This window comes from Onychostoma macrolepis, chromosome 04 (genome assembly GCF_012432095.1).
Source record: "Onychostoma macrolepis isolate SWU-2019 chromosome 04, ASM1243209v1, whole genome shotgun sequence".
In the NCBI taxonomy this organism is placed as follows: domain Eukaryota; kingdom Metazoa; phylum Chordata; class Actinopteri; order Cypriniformes; family Cyprinidae; genus Onychostoma; species Onychostoma macrolepis.
Window position 1 is genome coordinate 34,337,256 of NC_081158.1, and position 23,730 is coordinate 34,360,985.

Below are 23,730 nucleotides of genomic sequence, written 5' to 3' on the forward strand. Positions count from 1 at the left end.
CTGTAATGCTGTAAAAGCATCTGTCAGTGCAGCAGCAGCAGCAGCACAGAGACACAGACACGCGGGTGACCGGCGCCCAGATGTGCTTGTGTGGTGGTCTTATGTAAGCAGCTGTTGACTTGATTCACACTGAGCCTGTGACCTGCATTCTGACTGAGAGCTCTCACACACACACACACACACACACACACACACACACAGTCTGCTCGCTGTGTTCAGTCATTCACAGCACTGCAATAAAGCTCTGGATCATGTGTGTGTGTGTGTGTGTGCTTGTAGCCTGTCAGATCAAGTGTTGGTGTGTTTGAAGATCATGACACACTGGTGTTTTATTGCCCTGCAGTTTAAAGGTGTGTATCCATGAAATTAAAATGGAAATGACTCATCACAATAAAATAATAAACAGCATCAGAGATAATCTGATGCAGGTTATATTGCCTATTTAAAAAATCTTATATTTCATGTTTTAAAATATTCTTGTGCTGTTTTAAAATACACAAAATTCCCAAATATTTTAAATGAAATGATATATTTGAATAAAATTATATTTCTATAATTTATATTGTTTAATAATATTTATAAAATATTATTAAAAAACAAAAAATAATCATGTGGATGAAACTGTCAAAGTCAAGAAATAAAGCATTATATTTAGCTGAAATTTTTAAGGACTACTAAGAATTTAGTTCGAAATTTAGTGATTTAATTTTCATTTATTAATTTAACAGATCAGCCAAAGAGAGTTTTTGAAGAGTATGATGATAAATATTTCTTATGTAGCCATGTGTTGTTTTAAAATGCACAAAATTCCCTTAAAAAAAAAAGCTTTAAATATTTTAAATAAAATTATACATTTGAAAAATGTAAAACCAAATTTATATTGCTTATTTACATATAAAACATTAAAATATAACACAATCAATCAAAATCAAGAAACAAAACACTGTATTTTTCAAAGAAAATTAATCTTATTTTTAGGACTACTAATAATTTAGTCATAACTTAAGTAATTTCATTTACATTTATTACTTTTATTCATTTAGCAAACACTTTTATACAAAGTGACTTACATACTGTTCTTGAACATGTGGATGAAATCTCATGAAAACTAAAAAAAAAAAAAAAAAGACATATTTAGCCTAAAGAAAATTAATCTTATTTTTAGGACTAAGATTTTAGTGCTAAATTTAGTAAAAATAATTTTTACGAATTAGTTTATTTATTTGCTTTTATCCAAATTACGTAACTTACATTATAAATATTCATTTTAATGAAATAATTTTCACGATGTTACGTGTTGTTGCAATTGCAAAAATGTAATGTTTATGAATGTTTAAGTAAGATTCATCACATCATTTCTGATCTCATTATCATAATTTAAATCTCTGATATTTTCTTTCATATTCACATCACCATGGCAACTGAAGACTTTCTGCATCAGTGAAAACACAAAGGAGGATGTCGTTTCACATTTCTTTATTTTTCATGTTACATAATATGGAAACAGCTTCAGTGATACAAAAATCCCCCAGTGACGTGGCAGATACGCAGCTCGTGATTGGTCGAGCCGCAGGAGGCCGCAGCCGATTGGCTGTGGTTTTATAGGATATGGTGGCAGTTTGTGAGCAGATGAGGTTTCACCTCGTTTCTCACAACTGTTCCTCTACAGTCAGAAAAATACTGGGATTCTGTGTTCATTTCACATTACCAAAATACATGTAAACTGTTACAGTTCGTACATTCAAAGACGTAACAATTCCTGCATATTTTCCCTGAAGGAAGCGACAGGCACGAGGCTGTGGATGTCTGCATGTAAACACGCTTAAAGTCGACATGAAAACACATTCACAAACCATTTTGCTTCCGGAATCACATGTGAAAATATGACAACTGAGTGGAAATGAGTCAGAAATGAGAAAAAAGGAAAGTGATTTTTACATTCTGATAAAAAATTCTGTAAACAGACATTGCTTTTCTTTGGAACACGTATAAAGAAAGTGTTAATAAGGTTCTTTTGTTAACATTAGTCCAGTAATATGAAATATAATAATGATATGTTAATTTCAACATTTACTAATACATTATCAATGTTACTGCATGAACTTACATGAACTAACAGTCATCTTTTTATTAACTACCCAAACGGCAAAAGAAAAGTGTGTGTGTATATATATGTGTATATATATGTATATATATATATATATATATATATATATAAACTATATTTGTCAATTAGTTTTCGACCAATATATTTTTGCCCATTTTTGTATATTTTTAAAAATATATTTTAAAAATATAAATACATTTTTAAAATAATTATTTTTGCATCCATGCATTTTCTGAGATCAATCCAAGAAAACATGTTCACATTTGAAAAAAAGTGTATTTGTTGTCAATAACACGTGAATTTATAAAAAGAAAAAAAAAGTTAAACATTAACGAATTGGAAATGTAATTTCTTGTCCCTAAAATACATTTTGAAATACCATTTTAGTATATGATGATTGAAACTAAATATGTTTTTAATTTAAAAAATATACCTCTTTTAACATCACCGTTTACAACATATATTTAAAACACATTTTGGCCAGAAAAAATAAAAAATAAAAAATTGCCGTATGCATAACGTTAACAAAAAAAATAAAAATACTGTAATAAATGTATTGCTTTAAGAGTTAATAAAAAAGCAAATAGGGTCCGTTTTGATTTCACGTCGACTTTAAAATACATATATAAATCGCACTTGCGAACACGTCCGGTACGTGGTTTGCAGAGGTAATACTGCTCAAAATCTGATGGTTTTCAAGCATATCTCGATGTCAAACGTGAGCAAACGCTCGTCTGCGAGTCTTTCTGTACCATTTCAGCTGATAACTAATCAAGTAACACACAAAAAAAGAAAAAACCCACGCAACTCCATTATTCAGTTCATCGTAAAAACCGTCAAGGAGGCACAATAGAAATACAATGGCTTTTCTACAAATTTACAAAAGAAAACATGATGGCACCGACATCTAAAATATAATACTCAAACTCTAGCATGTGTCCGCCCCTTCCAGCACCCATCAGTGAGCAAAACAACAAATTAGACTATTTACAAACCATATACAACGTCCAAAAAGACCATGTTTGTGATTTAAAACATGCAAAAATATCATAACCATTTCATTTGAAATATTCACTTGCTTTATGAGTAAATAGATCACCAAAGGATCTTTAAATATCGTCCACCTTGGCTGGACCGGCGCATGCAGAAACCTGTTTGAGAAACAGGCGTGACCGTCTGGCTTCTGTAAACCTCGACGTTTCTCTCCAGTGAGGCAGTGTAAGAAAAGAAAGAAGGCACAGATCTCGACAGTAAACGCTGATTCGAACAGACCGCGGTCTGCTAACGTAAAGCCAAGCCGAACAGTCAGGTCAGGACCTGTGTGCGATGACTAAACGGTGATTAATGAGTCAGAAGCAGAGGTTTCTGCTCGTTTGGTGTGGTTAAAAATCATCTGAACTGCTTTAGAAAGCTGAATGCAGTTGTTGAGACGTCTTGCGATGAAAATCCTCTTAACGAGTCGATGCTTACGGATCAGTTTGAGAGGAAAAAGCTGCGCTTTTGTGGACCAACTGTACTTCATTTTGGTACAAAAATGCAATAATTGGACCTTTTTCCCCCTCTCAAAGAGGAAATCTGATTCAAGTGATAGCATTAAACACAGGGTTCACTCAGAAATGGAAATCAGCATCGTTTAGTTGCCTTCATTTTGTACGTCGAAGATCTTCCTCAGCATAAACGACTGAAATGCCATCTTTGAGTGAACTAATAACAAACTAACTAACTATCTATGACCAGCTAATGAAGGCAAACAGGAAGAAAACGTGATTGTTGGCATGTCTTGATAAAAATGCTCAAGTGCTTATTTGAGGAACCCTTCTGCCCAACTCTCTCTCTTTCCATCTTTCGTAATGAGCGAGTCTCGTGAACACAGCGATGTGAGAGCCGGGAGAACACACGGGAGAAGTTAAAACAAGAAACAAGAGTTTATGAGAGGAGAGAGAGGTAGAGGCACAGGGTTCGTCCGTGTCTCGCGAGAGATGATCTCTGGGATGAAACGGCTTCAGCAGACGACCGGCGCCGCTTTAATGAGCACCTTTCGAGCCCGGCGGGTTGTGAATCCAGTCCATCACGATCAGAGACAAGCTGCCGATCATGAAGAAGATGCCGACCACCAGGAAAATGGTTGCCTGTAGATCAAATTTTATTAAGTTTAAGAAAAATACATAACGTAATATATAATAATAATTATGGAAATTTATTATTTAAATGAAATACAATAAAATTATTATTATGAAAAATATATAATTACATATTATTCACACATAATTTTTTTAAAGTAAAACTTGAAGTCCCCCTGAGATTTCAAGTTAATATTTAATATATATATATATATATATATATATATATATATATAATATGTAATACTTTCTTTATGTATTAAATGATTACATTTTTACACATCATTTTAATATTTACTTGAAGTCCCCCTGAGATTTTAAGTTAATATTTTAATTATTATTATTAGCTTTCATTTTTACTTTAAGTTTACATTTTTAGGATTTAATTAATTAGCTTTTTATCAATTCACGAACCCCCCTTGAAGATCCCCCCCAGTTTAGGAAACCCTGCTGTTTAATGCACTTCATGTTGATGATAATAAAGAATAAAATATATATGTTCTCTCTCTTTGTATTTTTACATTAATGAATGTGGTACATCATAATTCTATTCAAATCAATATGACAAAAGTAATCAAAAAGTAGTCAGAATATATTACCTACAATGTGTAATGCAACACATTATGTTACAAATTACAATTTTCAACAGTATTCAGTAAAGGACCACAATTTGAAAGTAATCTACCCAGCACTGAATAATAGAATAGAATAGAGTCTACACTTACAGATATTTTCTGAGGCGATCTGAAGGGTATACTCTTGACCAGCCGCAGGTAAAACGCCGCCGGCAGGATGAAGATGAGCATGGTGGCTGCAGACGAACCTACAGGAGGAAGAGGAGGAATGAATGTGTGTGAGATCACGTTTATTTCTCCTCTCAAGTGGCACAAGGAGCCACATCTACTAACAGTATGAAAGCACTGACCGATGAAGCCAAAGATGTCTCTGATGGTGGGGACGAAGATCACCAGGAGGTTGTTGAAGGCCAGTATGGCAGCAGCGATGAGGATGTGTCGGATCCAGCTGAACTCTTTTCCAGCGAAACATAGCGTGATGACTGACGAACGGATCTGAAAACACAAATTAACACACAGAATTTAGAAAAAGGCCACTAAATCATTCACTTTTTAACAAAAGCGCACAGTTTCTTTTACAATATTGTGAGTGAAATGGGAAATACAAACACTATTATTGTTTATATATAGTGTTTGTATGTATATATAAATTTCCACTTTTCAATTTATATTAGTTTTAACAATAAATGTGATATATATATACATATACATCACATTTAAAAGAATTTTATCTATTGTTTATTTGTTGTCTCTCTCTCTCTCTCTCTCTCTATATAAACATATACACTTAAACAAAATGTAAAAATATTGGTTGCTTAATTTAGAGATATATATATATATATATATATACACACACACACACACAGTATATATATATTAGTGCTGTCAAACGATTAATCGCAATTAATCGCATCCAAAATTAAAATGCATGTATGTTTAAGAAAAATATGTTACGTTTATATATTAAATGTATTTATATTATGATATAATTTATATGAATATAAATATATACACATGTAAATATTTTCCAAATATATGCTGTATGTGTGTCTTTAAATATATATACATAATAAATATACACAGTAAAAACACATATATTATGTAAACAAAAACTTTTATTTTGGATGCGATTCATCGCGATTAATCGATTGACACCACTAATATATATAAATGCTACATCTAGTATTTTATAAACTTTTCAAAATTATAAAAAAAAAAAAACTAGGTAATGTGGGTGGTTGTTGTTGTAATAAAGGGATAATACACATCATTTTTTTATATGCACCGCGTTCCAAAAATCTAAGACCATATTAAATATCTGTAATTGAAAGCCTTACACCATGAAATGCTAAATCTGCATCAGAAATACTGCTCCAGTCTGTTCCAGAACAACCGTCCTGCGGCTTTACAGATGATTCGAAACAAATGAAAAGCAAACAGCTTCATATATGAACACGATTTTCTGTTTAGATTTAATCAAATGCCTTTGAGAACTAATATTATGTTCTAAAGTTATAATGAAACGTATAGTTCCGGTCCTTGATTCTGATTGGTTGAGACACGTTCGAAGCCGCTGTAAATTACACTACGCCTTTGTTTACTTTGTGTGTTGTTTGGCAACCACTTTGTTCCAACCATAGGTTCCAACCACAAATGTTTCTGAGGAACTACATGGTTTGGTGGAAGTATACTGTTTTTATTAATATCATTACACTTATTTGCTGTTTTATTTTGTGAAACCTTACTAAGTATATGGAATAACCGTTTTATAAAAGCAATAAGCCCCGTGGCTTCACAGCTTCTTGGGGCTTATTGCTTTATTAGAGCACTGCAAACACACACACACACACACACACACACACACACATACACAGAAGTCTGAATGGAGCAGAACTGTACGACCCAGCAGGTGAGTGAATTATCTGAGTGCAGGTCACAGGACCCGGACTGATCCGCTCAGAGCATGAGAACCAGCTCACACTGGGCCAAAGTTCACACACACACACACACACACACACACACGGGGGCGGAGCCTGAGACAGGATTACCAGTGTAAGTGTGAGGTAGAGTTGCATCAGCCAGCAGCAGCAGCAGCCGCAGCAGGATAACCATCTGACTGACAGAGCTTGACACGGATCACTCGAGCAGAGATCGCTTTAAACCAGCCCGGACTTTCAACTTCTAAACATACACTTTCAGCGAAGCCACTGAACACAGATCAGATGTTCCTCGAATGACAGCAAGAGCCTTTTAAGATCCTGTGAAACCGTTTGGTTGCTTTCAGTTCATGTTCAGCACATCTAGTACTCCTGACAAATGGACTAAATAAACTTTCAAATTCACAGTTTTTCCCTCTGAATAGTTGCTGTCCACAATTTCACACCGCAAAAAAAAATATTTTCTCATTTAATATTTTTGACTTGTTTTACAGTACAAATATCTAAACACTCTTAAATCAAAATACATTTAGTTAAGAAGCAAATATTCAACTAAATGTTTGTAAAAATGTAAAAATAGATGTATTTTTAATAACATTAACAAATTAGGAAATATATTATCTTTAATAGATATTCTTAAAATGTATTAAAAATAAATTATTTAAATAATTAATTGAATACTACTACTTATAATAATAATATATAATTAATACAAATCTTATATTAAAATAGGTATTTATATATTTTAGATTATAATATCATATTAAAACAATAAATATTAAATTATATAATATTTTTTAATCAAGAAATAGGAAATTTTAATTTTTCTGACCCCACTAGCAGATTTTTTTTTTGATGTATTTTTGACTTAATATCTTGTCATTTTGATTCTCTAGTAAAATTATCTTGATTTAAGATTGTTCAGATATTTTACTGAAAAACAAGCCTTTTTTTTTTTTTTGCAATGTATACCTCTAAACTCTTGCTGCAGCAATTATTTATTTATTTACATCACGTTAGCAGCAAGACTTAATGTTATATTAATGGCATCATACAATTAACAAAAAAAAAAAAACTATACAAAACATTTTTTTTAATACATCAGTCAATCATATCTGTGAGTAAAAATGTCTATTTCCATTATAAACTGCAGTCCGGTAAAATATGGTGGTTCTTTTGCGTGCACTCATTTCATTTCATCAGAAGCGCTTTAGCAGACAAAGTTGATTAATCGATTTCTCCGATATGGTTTAATAAGTACAGGTTGGTTGATCTGTAGCCTCTCAAAACACCTCGGGTTCATAACACATCATTAGAGAAGCGTAGAGCAGACGGAGTCCATTAAAGAGCGGTAGTGTTGCAGAAGCATCTCTGATCAGACGGTCCTTTAACAGAGACACTGCTCTGTGACTCTAACATAAAGCTGAGCTTTCTAGCCTTCACCTGGGTGCCACATTTCAGTCCGGCCTCAAAGCATTCGCATCTGGAGCCCTGCGCTGACCGCAGACATTTTCCCAGTGACCCGTCTGAGACTTACTGTCACGTCTCTCCTGTTTACCTCTAAACTTAACTAGCGACACACTCTCAGAAATAAAGGTGCTTAAAAGGTTCTTCACAGCGATGCCATAAAATAACCATTTTTGATTCCACAAAGAACCATTCAGTCAAAGAACCATCTCTTTCTTACCTTTTTATAATCTGAAGAACCTTCTTTCACCATAAAGAAGCTTTTGTGAAGCAGAAAGGTTCTTCCGGTTCTTTATGGAACCATTTAGACAAAAAGGTTCTTCTATGGCATCGTGAAGCTCCTTTATTTTTAAGAGTGCAGCAGCTCTCTGTTTTCACACGTTCTTTAAAGTGAAGTTCAACTCGTTTCAGTTCGTTTAGATGGTTAATCTCAAGCAAACTGATAGAAATTATTACTTTCATTCAGCAAGGATGCATTAAATTGATCAAAAGTGACGGCAAAGGCGTTTATAATGTTACAGAAGATTTTGTTTCAAATAAATCCTGTTCTTTTGAAATTTCTATTCATCAAAGAATCTTAAAAGTACGGTTTCCATAAACATACGAACTGTTTTCAACATTAGCAATAATCAGAAATGAGCAACAAATATTCGAATGATTTCTGAAGGATCATGTGACTCTGAAGACTGGAGTAATGATGCTGAAAATTCAGCTGCGCATCACAGAAATAAATTACATTTTAACATATATTCACATCAGAAACAGTTGTTTTAAATTATAATATTATTTCACAATTTTAAAGTATTTTTGATCAAATAAATGCAGCCTTGGTGAGCAGAAGACTTTCAAAACATTAAAAATCTTACTAATCCGAAACTTTTGAGTATTAGTAGTTAAATGCTGTTTTTAATGCAGTATTGTACAGTGTGTCCCTTGTTACAAGAGTATATAGTAATATAATACAGTAGTATGTTGTGTTAATTTACACGTCCAAATTCAAATCTGAGGTCACTGTTTTTGTGGCATGAAAACAGACCACCTTTACAAATACTGTAATCTAAGACATGTCTGTAAGATATTGTTGCCCTCAATGGCTTCAGTGTAGTTATCTGCCTGTTGATTGTAGTGCAGATAACTACATTTCCAGCCTCTGTGTTGTTTAATTACTTGGAATAAGTAGCTTAACATGCTAGTTTCAAAGAAACTGCTCCAAAAATAGCTGCTGAGATCACAAAGACAGAAGTAGAGAGATCAGTCATCAACCACAAAACCAGAAGAAGACGAGCGCCACTGCAGAGGAACAACACAAAGTTCTTGTCAGAGAAACCCATGTGGTTCTGGAGGAGGAACAGCGCAGCCGCTTTCACACTCAAGCAAAGCCGTAACCTCTGCCTCACGTATGGAGCTGTAGTATTACTCTCAGCCGGGTGTAAACTATCATATGTGATCATGTGACTGAAGCTCACTGACCCTCATAGGCTCTGACGTGACCTTTGACCCCAGGCTGCACTGACCTCAAAAGGTCAGAGCACAAACTAACGTAATAAATATAACAAAAAATAAATAAAAATATATATTAAAAAAAGTGAATTAAAAAGTATATATACACATTTAATAATAAATGGCAAAAAATATATTTTTAATAATTAAAAAAATAACATTATATATAATTACATTATATTTTTATTTACATTTTATATTTTTATATACATTATTTTATAAAATGCATACAGAACTTTTTTTAAACTTTACATATAGAATTTATAATTACATTTTAAAGTTTTTTCTTGAATTATGTAATTGATTATACATTTTATATGCCAATATTATGTTATAAATATATTAATAAATTAATAAATATAGATATATTTTAAATTATAAGTTAAAATATATGCATTCATATAATAATGTATTAATATATTTATAATCCAACCTTATTATTTAAATTATTTTAATAGTTTTTTAATCATTTAATTCTATTATTTAAATATCAAGTAATAGTAAAAATTGTATCATACTTGTTTGCTAAAATGTATTTAAAATGTACAAAATTATATATGTATTTTTAATAATATTAAAAAATATTAATATATTCTTTAAATTTTTCTGAATAATTAATTAATAATAAATTAATAAAATAATAAGTAGATATTAAAAAAAGATAATATGTTAAAAATGTATATTAAAAAATGTAAACAATTTATATATTTTCCTTGAACCCATTTGTAACGGCAGATTGCTGAAAGTGTAATAAATCAAACTGTCCATCTACAGATGCGTTCATCAGGAGAAGCGAGAACGTGGCCTCATTGAATCAAGCATCTGATACAAGTGAAACCGGAGCTGAAGGGCCCCGGGGTCCTTTATAAGGGCACAAAAGCGGCGCACCTGTCGCTGCTTGTGTAGCAAATGTGGTGCTGATGACCAAGAGCCTTGATTCAGAGCACAGTGCTAGAGTTTTAGGAACAGCATGCATCGAATGTCAATCCAACATGTGTCCTGAGGAAACTGATACAGTCCTGAATTCATAATGGAGCTTTTAAGAGCGGCCCACCCTGTCTCAGCCAATCAGAAACACCCTGGGCCTGTCAGTCATTTTACACATTTGCTAATATGACTATAAAGGGAGTTTTTGAGAAAATGGAAACAAAAAACATGGCTGACAAAGATATTTTGAAAAATGCGTTTAACACTATTTTAAAGTGTCCATGTTACACGTTACATGTACTCACTATAGTAATAACAGTAAATTATGCATAATTGCATGCAACTAAACCAAACCCTAACCTTACAGTAATTACACACTGTTAATCAATATTACTCAGTATTAAAGTATAGAATTACACTGCAACACGAACCAGGGTTATATTAGTATTTTTATATACTATTATAGTTTTATTATTACCTTGGATTAGCTATTTTTATATTTCCAATTTTTAGTAAGTTTGATATGCATTTGTAATTTTTATTTTTCAAATAAAAAATAAAAATATTTCTTTTTAGGTTTAATTTATATTATTTTAAGCTTTAGTGCAGATTAACTGATTGATTGATTTCAGTTAGTAATTTTAATGCTTGTTTTTTATATTTTTTATTTTAATTTGTATTAATTTTGTGTTTCATTGTATTATTATTATTACGTTTAAATATTTACATTAAAATGTTTATATTTTAATACTTAGATTACATGTATTATTATTATTAATGTTATCTTTGCATTTCCATTTAGACATTTTAATGCTTCAATTTATTTTGGTTAGTTGCAACATTGCATTTCTACATTTCATTACATTTTACATTTACATTTATTTTAATAATATATATATATAAGATATTAATATTAGTTAATGATAACAACCATGAAAAGGACACCTTAAAATAACCATGTTTATTATGCACACAATGCAAGTCCCCATTGACTTTCATTGAGCAGACAAGAAAAAAAAAGATGAGTAACTAAAGCTAATTTTATAATTTGAACAGATTATTCATGCAAAAATCCAGAATTTAGCAAGCCTTTGTGAATAATGAGCTAATTAGAGTCTGAATGACTTCATTAGCGCATGAGTCACATGATTTGAGATTGAATGAGGTTTATATAATCAGCAAACGCTCATCATCGCTCGCCTCATTCAGAATAAAACAGCTCACTCGTATCGCTGCCCGTCTTGTTTCTGTTAGTGAGTGTCGTCTGCGCATCTGACTCAAGGTCTCCGTTGGCCCTCAGACAAAACAAAAGAAATCTTGCACACAAAGGCCGTGACATTTAAGAGCAACTCGAAGGCCAAGAACTCCTTGGAAACACTAAATGTCACACCACACAAACTCTCCGACCCCTGAACAGGCCTCAGCTCAACTGTGCTCTTTTACACAGGCCGCCTGATGCGAAGCGGTTTCCCTGGTCCAGATGAAATGGCTTGCGACAAACTAATCAAATAACACCAGCACATGTCAGTCTCCAGTGAAAAGCTGATCTGACTCGGAGCTGCAGGAGGGTTGTGTGTTTATAGCGCCTCCGGTGGACACATGCTGCAACAGCATAAAGCTCACTGCACTGCATCAGGTAATATTCCACTGGCTTTGATCGCTCCTCCCTCATGTGTGTGTGTGTGTGTGTGTGTGAGAGAGAGAGAGAGGGGAGGGGAGGGGAGGGGGTGGGCGGGGCTTGAGCGAAAGCAGCTCTCCATCGCCCTCTGCCTGTCACATGACATTCTTCATTTAACTAAAATGTTATTTTAGTGTCACTGATACACTTTTGTAGTTTGTTAACATTTTGAATTGGATTTTATTTTCTGTTTTCACTCATTTTATTTAAGGTTTTGATTTTGTTGTGCATTTTTGTCATTTTTATTATTTATTTATTTCCCTAAATGTCTAATTTTTTCTTATTTAATACATCAAGTTAGATTAAAAATGAGAAATGTTGCCTTAGCAACTAGCTTAGTTTAAGCGTTAATATATTTCATTTCAGTTAACGTTTATTTTATTTCAAGTAATGTTATGATTTTAGTGTCACTGATATACTATAATGTTTCTAGTTTCTGTCATTTTTATTAGTTTTTGTCTTTTTTAAAGTTTTTATATATTTTAATACTTTTAATTAATACGTTTTTTAATTTGTTTTTTAAATTTGTTTTATTATTTTAGTACATCAAGTTAAATGAGAAATGTTGCCTTAAAAAGTAAAAAGTTGGTAGGTGTTCTTATATTTTATTTTTATAACATTCATTTTATTTTTATGTATTTTTTATAGTTTTAGTATCATTGATATTTATAGTTTTTATTAATATTTTGAATTATATTTTGTTTTTCTGTTTTCACTTAAATTTTCTTGTTCAAATAAAATGAAAAAAAAATTGTTTGTTTTTCTATTAGTTTTAGTTATTTTAGTACATAAAGTTACACTAAACAAAAACAAAAAACGTTACCTTGTCAACCAGCTGAAACTAAATAAGTTTTAGTTTTTTTAATATTTTATTTCAGTTAACATTGTTTTTTCTCCAAGTAATGATTTTATGGTTTTAGTTTTATTTAACTATAATAACCCTGGACCAATCCAGCTTGTGACTCTTTTTCTGTGCTGAATCAAGGTTGAAATGCGCAGAATATGATCAAATGTGTTTAAAAGAGTTTACCTGATATTTCAATAGTTGTTGCTGGTTCTGATCTCTAATGAACAGGGTGACCGATGGCCAATATGATACTGATTAATATGGTGTCATTAATTAATGGTAGCAAAAGACACATGCACTAAAACTGTGGAAATTAACTAAAAATATTTTTCTCACTGAAGGCTGCCAAAACTAATAATCTAAAAGGTTTTTCAACTGCTTACACAAAAAATCTTTACTTGTCACAGTTTCTGAAACAGCAGAAGCACACACCAAATCTGCAAAACCATACGCTAATTCTCGCCCTTTGACTCTCATAAAACTCTTTTTGCAAAACACAACACACAATTCTCTATGTAACACACAAAAATCTAACAGGAATTAATATTATAGCAAAGGTATTATGAAAGGTAGATTGTGATATTTTGAATGAAGTGCTTCATTTTGCAAGAGACGTGAGGCATTTTGCATTTTGTGAGTGCAATTCTTGGATTTGTTTGTAAAGTTTTGAAAAAAAAGAGGCAAAGTTTTGAAAATGTGTGTAAGCAGCTGAAAAAAACAAAATCACTGTAATAGAGCAGCGCCCTCTGGTGGACATTTACAACCTCAATAAGAGGACATGAATACAACAACATAATGCATCAGACACACTTGTATCAAAATGAAGGACAGCATGTTGACTCACGGGGAACAGCACTATGGGAACGGTCAGCGTCACCGCCGTCAGCACAGCCAAACGCACCAGCAGAAGCATCGTGTCAAACTTGTAGACCTTTGTGAAGGTATGAAGCAGCTCTGCCTCGACATGATCTGACAGACAGACAGAGAGTGTGGAATGTGTCATGATGATAAGAGCTGAGAAAATGTAAAAACTGTAACTTGAATGCAATGTAAGTCGCTTTGGATAAATGTAAGTGTAATGATGGAAGGGCGCTGGAGGTGTGTATGAGAAGAGTGTGTTTGTAACGTACCATAAAACGTCAGGTAGCCGAACAGAGCGGAGAGCAGGTACATCACCAGCATGGCCAGGATGGACAGGTTTGATACCGTCTGCATCTTCCTCCGAGAGCGACTGAGGAACACGAGGAGTCACGTGAGTATTTTAGAAAATATATGAGAAGAACTGGGTAGGAAAATGTGTTTTCTATGTGATTCAAAATGTCTAAAGTATGTCTCAAGTATGTGTGTGTGTGTGTTACACACACACACACACACATGTTGGTATATGTGGTTTACGGGGACTCTCCATAGGCGTAATGGTTTTTATACTGTACTTACTGTATGTGCTATTGCCCTACACCAACCCTACACCTAAACCTACCCCTTACAGGAGACTACAGGCATTTTTAGATAAAAAAAAACACCATTTAGTATGTTTTTTAAGCCTTTTGATTTACGGGGACATAGGCAGTGTCCTCATAAACCACCTTCACATTGTAATACCTCTGTCATACCCATGTCATTATACAAATTTGTGTCCCCGTAAACCACATAAACATGCACACACACACACTATTTAAATAACTACCTGTAATTAGGCAATTTTCTACATTGGTGCATTATGTTTTAGTCTTTAATTTATTGGACAGTATAAATCTGACTACACTGATGCTTTCTTATTTTTATTTTGCATATGTACAAAGTTTTTCTCACTCTTTGAGTTCGCTGTAGATGGGCAGAACTTCAGGATGACAGACGAAGGCGAAGGCGAGGATGGGAACGGTGTATACGGTCTGAAATACACACAAACACAGCAAACGCCGTGAGGCTCTTTCCACACACAGCGACTCGTCTGACAGGTTCATGTTTGTTTAATATGGTCTGCGGCATCACCTGTGAGTTGAACACAAAGTATTTGGGTGTGCACATGTCCTGGTGGTCGTCGGGGTGAGGCGTGAACTGGACGGCGCTGTGGAGCGGGTCGTGCGCCGGACCGTGAGGATCCGGCTGAGCTTCAGAGATATACGCCAGCGCCGAGGCGTTCTGCAGCGTGTACAGACCCAGAGCCTCCGAGCCGTTCATGCTCATGTTTGACTCGTGCTGGTAGAAGAACGGCAGAGGACACGGCAGGATCGTCTTCTTATAGATCAGCTGAGAATGACAACAGTACACAAACACTGCAATAAGAAATAGCTCAACCTGAAAGAGAGTCCTGCCATCGTTTTTATCATATTTTGTGGTCCAGAGAATAAAAGTTACTCAAACAGATTTTGAACAGGGTTATTATCGTTGACTAAAAGCATAAAAAAAACATTTTTTGTTACTTGAAATAAAATAAACGTTAAATAAAATAAAATATAATACACTTTTTTTCAATTGAGTTTAGCTTGACCTTCTTAAAATAACTAAAACTAACTATTTAGACATTAAAAACATTTGTTATAAAAGCTTTGGAACAGAGTTATTATAGTTTACTAAAGCTAAAAGCGTAAACAATTGTTGCTTGAAATAAAATATAAAAAAATAAACTTAATTTAGTTTAGCTTTTCTAAGTTAGAAAAACTTCTACAATGGAAAAAAAAAACATGATTACTAAAATGTTAAACTAAAATTAGATGGTTTTGAATAGGGTTATTATCATTTTCAACAGGGTTATCATCATTAACTAAAACTAAAAGACATTAAAAAAACATTTTTGTTACTTGAAATAAAATATAATAAATATACTTTTTAAAAAATATATAGTTTAGCTTGATGTTCTCAAAATAAAATAAAAAGTAATACAAATACATAGACATAAAAAACACTACAAATATTTACAAAAATCCTAAAATGTTAACTAAAATTTGTTATTAAAGGTTTTGAACAGAGTAATTATAGTTTACTAAAACTCAAAACATATTTTACTAAAGCTAAAACCAAATTTTCGTTGTTTGAAAAAAAATAAAATAAATTTAGCTTCTTGATGTACTAAAATAACTTTATTATTATTATTATTATGAAAAACAGCAAAATGACTGAAATGTTAACTAAAATAAGTGATTGATGGTTTTGAGCAGGATTATTACAGTTAACTAAAACTAAACGCATAAAAATAATTTTCATTACTAGAAATAAAATAAAAACTTTCACTTAGTTTAACTTGATGTACTAAAATAACTAAAATAAAAAACGTTCATAGAAATAAAAACTAATAAAAAATACTAAAATGTCAACTAAAATTAACATTAAAAAAATCAAAAGAAAAACTAATTTCTAAACTTTAATAGTGATGTTTAATAGTGAACTCTAATCTGCCATGCTTCGCACTAAAAAAAGTTAAATAAAAAATTAAAAAAACAATAATATCTCAATAATAGTAAATGAGCACTGGTTTGAGTAAATGATTTTCAATTTTACTGAACTATTCTTACTGACACGGAAACGTTGTAAATCATATGGCATGTAAAGCTGAGTAAACGTACCACTCCCAGGAAGAACACCATGCATGAGAGAGAGAAGCCGCTGGTGTACCCGAGATACCCTGATGAGACGAGAACGAGAGTCACACACACTTTACAACATCACAAACACAAACTCTGAGAGCAAAGTCTTACCGAGGTTTTTCAGCAGAGACAGCGGCAGAATGATGCCGATAGACACAAACACCACCAGGTAATTCCCGTTCAGATACCATTCACTGCACAGAGAACCAGAACAGGCCTTTCAGCATGACACCATTCAATCCCACATCAATGCTCTTAGTCAGCAATATGATATCTGCCGATATCTCAAAACATGCCGCAATACGACTGCGATTTGATTACACTACTGAAAAATAAATATGCATAATGCATTTATTTCATGCCAAGTATACTACAAATACATTTTATATTTACATACTTAATAAAATCTCCTGCAATTATATATAGGTATACTTAAAGTCTGCTAAACCGGAACAACTAGTTTTGTACTTAATGCACTTTAATTGTGCAGAAGTGCTCCAATTAAAGATATACTTAGTACATTTGATTGTGCTAAAGTATACTTCAGGTACACTTTAAATATTTTGCATTGCAAGTCTGATATTATTTAAAGATCCTCTTCAAAAGTGACATTAAAACACATTTTAGACTAAATATTAAGAAAAAGTGCATTGTGCACAAGTAATATGCCAAGTAAAGTTTCATTATAATTTTTAAAGTCTCGAGTTATCTGTTAGTAAATATGTTAATAGATTTGAACTGTACTTAGTATGAAATAAATGTGATCCTGGAGCACAAAACCAGTCTTAAGTAGCACGGTTATATTTGTAGCAATAGCCAAAAATACATTGTATGGGTCAAAATGATCAATTTTTCTTTTATGCCAAAAATCATTAGGATATTAAGTAAAGATCATGTTCCATGAAGATATTTTGTAAATTTCTTAACGTAAATGTATAAAAACCTAATTTTTGATTAGTAATATGCATTGCTAAGAACTTCATTTGGACAACTTTAAAGGCCATTTTCTCAATATTTAGATTTTTTTGCACCCTCAGATAGTTGTATCTCAGCCAAATATTGTCAGATCCTAACAAACCATACATCAACGGAAAGATTATTTATTCAGCTTTCAGATGATGTATAAATCTCAATTTTGAAAAATTTACACTTAAGACTTAAGGTTTTGTGGTCCTGGGTCACAAATGTATTTTAAATACATTGTACAATGTAGATTCAGGTCTGTGATTGTATTGATATCATGCTTTTTATTTCTATAGCGCTTTATACACCATAGCTTGTTTCAAAGCTGCTTCAGTAAAAAAGCACTGTTGTAAAATGTCAAAAATTATACAATGATTCAGTTTCAGCTTTAAAGAAGCTCTACAAAAGACAAAAGTGTCATTATTCAGTATTTTGTCTTATTTTCCGATACAAATATCTAAACATCCTTAAATCAAGATGTATTTAAGTGAGAAGCAAAATGACATCAGATATTACCGCAAGTCCAGTTTTCTTAGAAATGCATCAGAATTGAGTGAGTTTATGATTAAAACAAGACAAAATATCTGCCAATGGGGTCAGAAAAATATTTAAGCATAAATTAGTTTAGTTAATTTTGATGCATTTTTCAGTCGTAATATATTTAAATTTTATATATTTATTAAAATATATTCTAAAGTAGAACAATACTACATAAACAAATTATTATAATCTATTTAAAATAAATATAAAATGTAAATATTAATTTAATTAACATACAAAAGTGTATTCTTAAAAAGTAATCTGATCTTAAAAAAAATAAACTTCATTTTAATACACTTTTCAGAAATCAAGACTTCAGGATGATTGATTGATTTAAGTACGTTTAGATATTTGTAATGGCAAACACTGAGGAAGATATCAATTTTGCAACGTAGTTTTAAACAACTCACAAACATTTAATTGAAAAGTGCAAATCATGTATCTCGATTGAGAGATCCACAACAAAAACACATTTTAGTTTTTGTTAAATAATAGTCAAATAATTAAAAAAATTATAATTTAAATATATGTAGCGGGTTTTTTTACACGTTTGATTGATGCGTCGATCCATATTTCTGTCCAATCAACTCACACTGCTACAAATTTCCATCATAAATCAGTTCTTATGCTTTTATCTTCTGTTATGCAGACACAAACCCTCATTAATCATCACTGAGTCTTACCCAGAGATCTCCTCCAGCCCCAGAAAAGCTCGAATCACCTCCGGCAGCTCGTATTTGACTATGAACAGGTAGCTGGACATGGCTGAAGACGAGCCAAACACATTAATATCACATCACTCACACTAAAAACTAAAGATTCAAGCTACTTTTAAATACAGCATCATTACCTCCTATATTCTGCAGAGTTATTGATCCAAAAGCTGCCATTTTTCCCGGCCATCCAAACGCTTTTTCCCCGAGCGTCTCATAGATCAGCGAGCCTGTAGCCAGAGGATATTATAGCATCAAATGCACGTTTCATATATTGATGTGTGTTTATGATCTCTCGACAAGCTCACCTCCTTCTTTGGCCGTCACTAGTAACAGATGAACAGAGTACAGCGACAGGATAGCGACTCCAAGCAGCAGAATGCTGGAAAAACAGAAGGAAACATAAAATAAACTTAAAATATCATGTGTTCAAATGCATAGCTAACAGGGAACGTTCTCACAACGCTTTTTAAATGTTATAGCAATGTTACAACTAAACATTCTTGTAACTTTATTAATATCTGATATGTTCTCACAACGTTGACAACATTCTCGGAATGATGTTATTTGTATCAGATGAACATTCTTTTTTGTAACGTTTAAATAATGTTCTATTTTTATTACATTTTAAAATAGCAAAAATAAACATAAAAAATAACATTTTGTTTTTGGGTAAAAATAAAGTTAGTAGAATGTTGTAAAAAACGTTCTTATAACCTTAAAATAATGTTATAATCACATGAAAACTTTTTCTATTTTAGGCTTTCCTGTAGCTCAAATAGTAGAGCATGGCGCTAGCAACGCCAAGATCATGGGTTCGATTCCCAGGGAAAGCAAGAGCTGATCAAATGTAAAAACTGTAACTTAAATGCAATGTAAGTCGCTTTGGATAAAAGCGTCTGCTAAATGCATAAATGTAAATGTAAATGTAAAACTGGACATTATAACGTTTGTAGAATATTGAAAATAAATTTACATTTATGCATTTAGCAGACGCTTTTATCCAAAGCGACTTATAGTGCATTCAGGCTATACATTTTTTTTTTTTAATCAGTATGTGCGTTCCCTGGGAATTGAACCCACAACCTTTTGCGCTGCTAACACAATGCTCTACCACTGAGCCACAGGAACAATAAATGATAATTTGGGTAAAAATAAAGTTAGTAGAATGTTGTGAGAAATGTTTTTGTAACCTTTAAATAACGTTCTAATCTCATTTTTGCACAATATTAAAAATAAACATTAAAATAACGCTATATTTTGGGTAAAAATAAAGAAATAATTAATAAAATGCTGTAAGAAATGTTTGTTTTGTGACCTTTAATCACAGACATGTTAACGTTCTTAGAAAATGTTAAATATTTTAAATTATTATTATTATTATGTTAAACTATTTATCATGCAATTTTTTATACAGTTACAGTTTTGTACGGTCATAATTTTGCTTTCATAAAATACCGTTTTGATGTGTTTGTTATTTGCAGTGGTTACTATTTTCTATTTTAGTGATTTGCATTAAAACCAATTTGAACCACAAAGATCATAACAATTATTCATTTTGATAGCAGTACAAGTCAGATTTCAATGATATTTCAACAACTGATGGTTTCCATTGCAGAAATCTGTTGACCTTATTTTGAGAGGATCGTTAGCATTAGCGTGTTAGCATTAGCACTGTGTGTGTGGTCAATGCATAGACACATATGTGCAGTCTGCATTTAGAAAGCGCTTCAAAAATAAACCTCAGTTAATGTCACAACATGTTACAGACGATATAAGACGATCCCAGACATGCTGAAGAACATCTGACTTACAGACGAGACTCGAAATATTGCGCAACAACAGTGGATGTTAAAGTCGAAGATATGCATTGGTAACATATAGCTTTTCTAAAGCAGGATTTTTAATTATCAGCAAATCTAGTCCACAATTCAGCTTATTTTAGCCAAGGACCGCCAGCTTGGACAGGAAGAGACCGTCTGAATGACATATAAACCCATAAAGCACTGTCACGTCTAATTCACGCTCAGCTGCAGCGAGACACAAACTGAGCGAAAGAAAGATGGATCTCTAGAATCGGTTAATGATGGTCCGGTCACTCGACACCGGCCTCCCGCGGCTCACCGAACAGAAATAACCGTCTGACACGAGCGCTGGAGAATGAATGAGCGATGCGAGGTTTAGCTCTGAACGCTCAGGTGACGCTCAGGTGCTTCCTCCTGCTGGCCGTTCACAGCTGACTGCTGTCCATCACTCACACACTCGCACTCGCACACACTCACTTTAACCCCTCACTGAACATCAGACGCTGAGCTAAATATAGCCATATAGTTTATTAATGATATGTGCAGTGTAGTGTGTCACAGAAATCCTGCCGTCCCGACAGAGAGATCGCCAGCACATTCTTTGATAAGAACCACTCCAGGGGTTTCTGGAAGTACCACTTTGGCTACAAACAGGGCTGTGGTGTTTATTCTTTTTATTTTATTTTATTTTTATTTCAGTTTTGGGTAATTTAAAACCGTGTAAAATTTATAAAAACATTTTTTTGCTACGTCCTGACAGTAAAAATAATGATCATATCATTAACTAAATATATATATATATATATATATATATATATATATATATATATATTTATTTTTTATGTATTTTTATTTACATTTTTATTTACTGCTTTAAGTTAAAACTTTTGAACTATTGTAGTATGCATAAATAAATAAATAAATAACATTTTCAGGCCATAGCAAGTTTATTAAAACTTTTGAAATCATTATACATTTTTATTATTATATGTATTTTTTTTTAATTCTTTTAAAATTTGTATTATTTTTATTTTATTACATTAAATTACACTAACTATTTAGTGAAGAAAGAAGCAATGACGCTAACCAGTGCCTTTCACGTCTAGGATTAGGATTGGCTGAAAGTTCTGGCACATCATTTATATTCATGAGCCAAGCTGATACATGCCCCTCCCACTTTCCACATCATTCTGAGCACAGATACTCACACAAACAGTACGATGCCAGTGTTGGCCATGGCGAAAGACAGTCCCAAAATACCACTGCCCATGATGGCGTTACTGAGGTTAAAGACGGACATCCCAAACGACGCGTGACCCGGGTGCTGCAAGACAGAGAGACAGAGTTAACCAACAGCTCCAGAGAGAGAATGAATATGCTAATGAGCTTCAGAACAAGGATCTTACATATTCTTCTTCCTCATATTTCTTCTTCTTCATGATGCCATTGGTGAGAAACTTCTGACTCTCTGTGTCATCCTCATCCAGAAGTGAGCTGCAGTCGACGACACAAACACACCATGTTAAGACATTTCGCAGGTTCTGTATGTTTGCTGTTACATGATGAATCGATGCATAAATATGTCAGCATATGTTGTCATTTCCCGTCAAACTATGCATCACAATGTTCTAGATGTGGACATCAAACAGCTTCAGGGTTAAACACACAACAGTGACTCTGACCTGTTAATGGTGGCCTTCTCTGAATCGATGGGCGTGAAGCGTTCGTCCACGCTGCTTTCATCGTCCGCCTCCATGATCACTTTCTTCAGCTCCATACGCTCCATGTTTACAGATAAGGATTTCGTCTTTGGGAAAAGAAGTGGAAGAAGAACCAGAGAAGTTTGGTTAGAGCTAGAATTAGGGGTAAGCGATATGACCAAAACCTTATATCACGATATGAGCAATTTTATATCACGATAACGACATATATCACAATATAGTTATATTTGCTTTTAATAAGGTTTTTACGATATCAAAGTTTTTGATACCATAGAATTTTCATAATTCTTGTCACCACTGTCAATATCACAGAAAAACTAATACAAGCTTAAAAAAAAGAAGGAAAAAAGAGAAAATAAATATTAGACTGCTGTCACTTTAAGACTGAATATCCGGATCCAATACACTGTTACACATGCTTTTCTTTCTCAGCTGTTTACATTCACTTAAGACTTAAATGACTGTGTTTATGAGGATACTTACAAAGATGGGCATTTTCTAACATATAAGTATGTGTATTTAACTACTCACGGCCAATAAAGCAACAAAAATATTCATGCGCTCTATGAGCAGTGGATTCATTCATTCTTTAATGTTGTTTGCATTAAAAATGCTCAAATCACTAATTTTTAAACCGCAATGCTTAAAAATGTGTGCAAATGATACATTTCCGTGACCATGGCACACCACAACGTGAGTGAGTGCATAACCGCGATAAAGACGATAGTCAAAAATCTCTACTGGTTAATAGTGTCTACCAGTATATCGACCGCCCCTAGCTAGAATCAGCACCAAGAAGCAGCTCACATATAATCTTGATACATTATTCCCAGTGTCTTCTTTTTTAATCATGAAGAATGAGTTTATACGTCCAAATTCTGGCAGATTAACTATTCATATGTTTACGCCATCTGACCCTGAAAAACGAGTCAACCACATTTGGAGCCAAATGTACTGACTGGGACTCTTGAGCATGTGATAAATCAATCAATATAACCTCAACACAACACAAACCTGGCCTTTTCTAGACGTAAAACACGTCATGATGTTGTTTTCCACCCATTTCAGGGTTGGTTGTTTTTAAACGTATTGCCATTTTAACATTCAACAAGCAATACAATACTGGGTCCATTGCTGTCGTTGTCTTTTGACAGTACAAATTGGGCAAAAACATATTTTTGACAGACAAATTAGTGCTACAATATTGACATTCTGCTGATTCTTTGCCCACCAGTTTCAAGGACCG

The 23,730-nt window shown here is 33.0% G+C and overlaps 1 protein-coding gene and 1 non-coding gene across 3 annotated transcripts in view; one reads left to right on the forward strand and one right to left on the reverse strand.

Moving 5' to 3' along the window:
• Positions 1 to 1,461: 1,461 nt before the first annotated feature.
• slc38a4 (solute carrier family 38 member 4) overlaps positions 1,462 to 23,730 on the reverse strand; it is a 34,229-nt gene continuing 11,960 nt past the window's right edge. For both annotated transcript variants that reach the window (XM_058774359.1, XM_058774358.1), the window contains exons 2-16: positions 22,446 to 22,570; positions 22,170 to 22,257; positions 21,972 to 22,087; positions 19,267 to 19,340; positions 19,096 to 19,188; positions 18,929 to 19,010; positions 16,854 to 16,936; positions 16,722 to 16,780; positions 15,151 to 15,408; positions 14,971 to 15,050; positions 14,289 to 14,389; positions 14,003 to 14,127; positions 5,153 to 5,297; positions 4,953 to 5,050; positions 1,462 to 4,236 (exon numbers count right to left, since the gene is read on the reverse strand). In XM_058774359.1, the coding sequence (XP_058630342.1) occupies positions 4,132 to 4,236; positions 4,953 to 5,050; positions 5,153 to 5,297; positions 14,003 to 14,127; positions 14,289 to 14,389; positions 14,971 to 15,050; positions 15,151 to 15,408; positions 16,722 to 16,780; positions 16,854 to 16,936; positions 18,929 to 19,010; positions 19,096 to 19,188; positions 19,267 to 19,340; positions 21,972 to 22,087; positions 22,170 to 22,257; positions 22,446 to 22,549 (1,611 nt within the window). In that variant the 5' untranslated portion in view covers positions 22,550 to 22,570 and the 3' untranslated portion in view covers positions 1,462 to 4,131. The remainder of the gene's footprint in view (positions 4,237 to 4,952; positions 5,051 to 5,152; positions 5,298 to 14,002; positions 14,128 to 14,288; positions 14,390 to 14,970; positions 15,051 to 15,150; positions 15,409 to 16,721; positions 16,781 to 16,853; positions 16,937 to 18,928; positions 19,011 to 19,095; positions 19,189 to 19,266; positions 19,341 to 21,971; positions 22,088 to 22,169; positions 22,258 to 22,445; positions 22,571 to 23,730) is intronic.
• trnaa-agc (transfer RNA alanine (anticodon AGC)) lies at positions 19,720 to 19,794 on the forward strand. Its single transcript has one exon. It is a non-coding gene; the product is annotated as a tRNA-Ala (tRNA).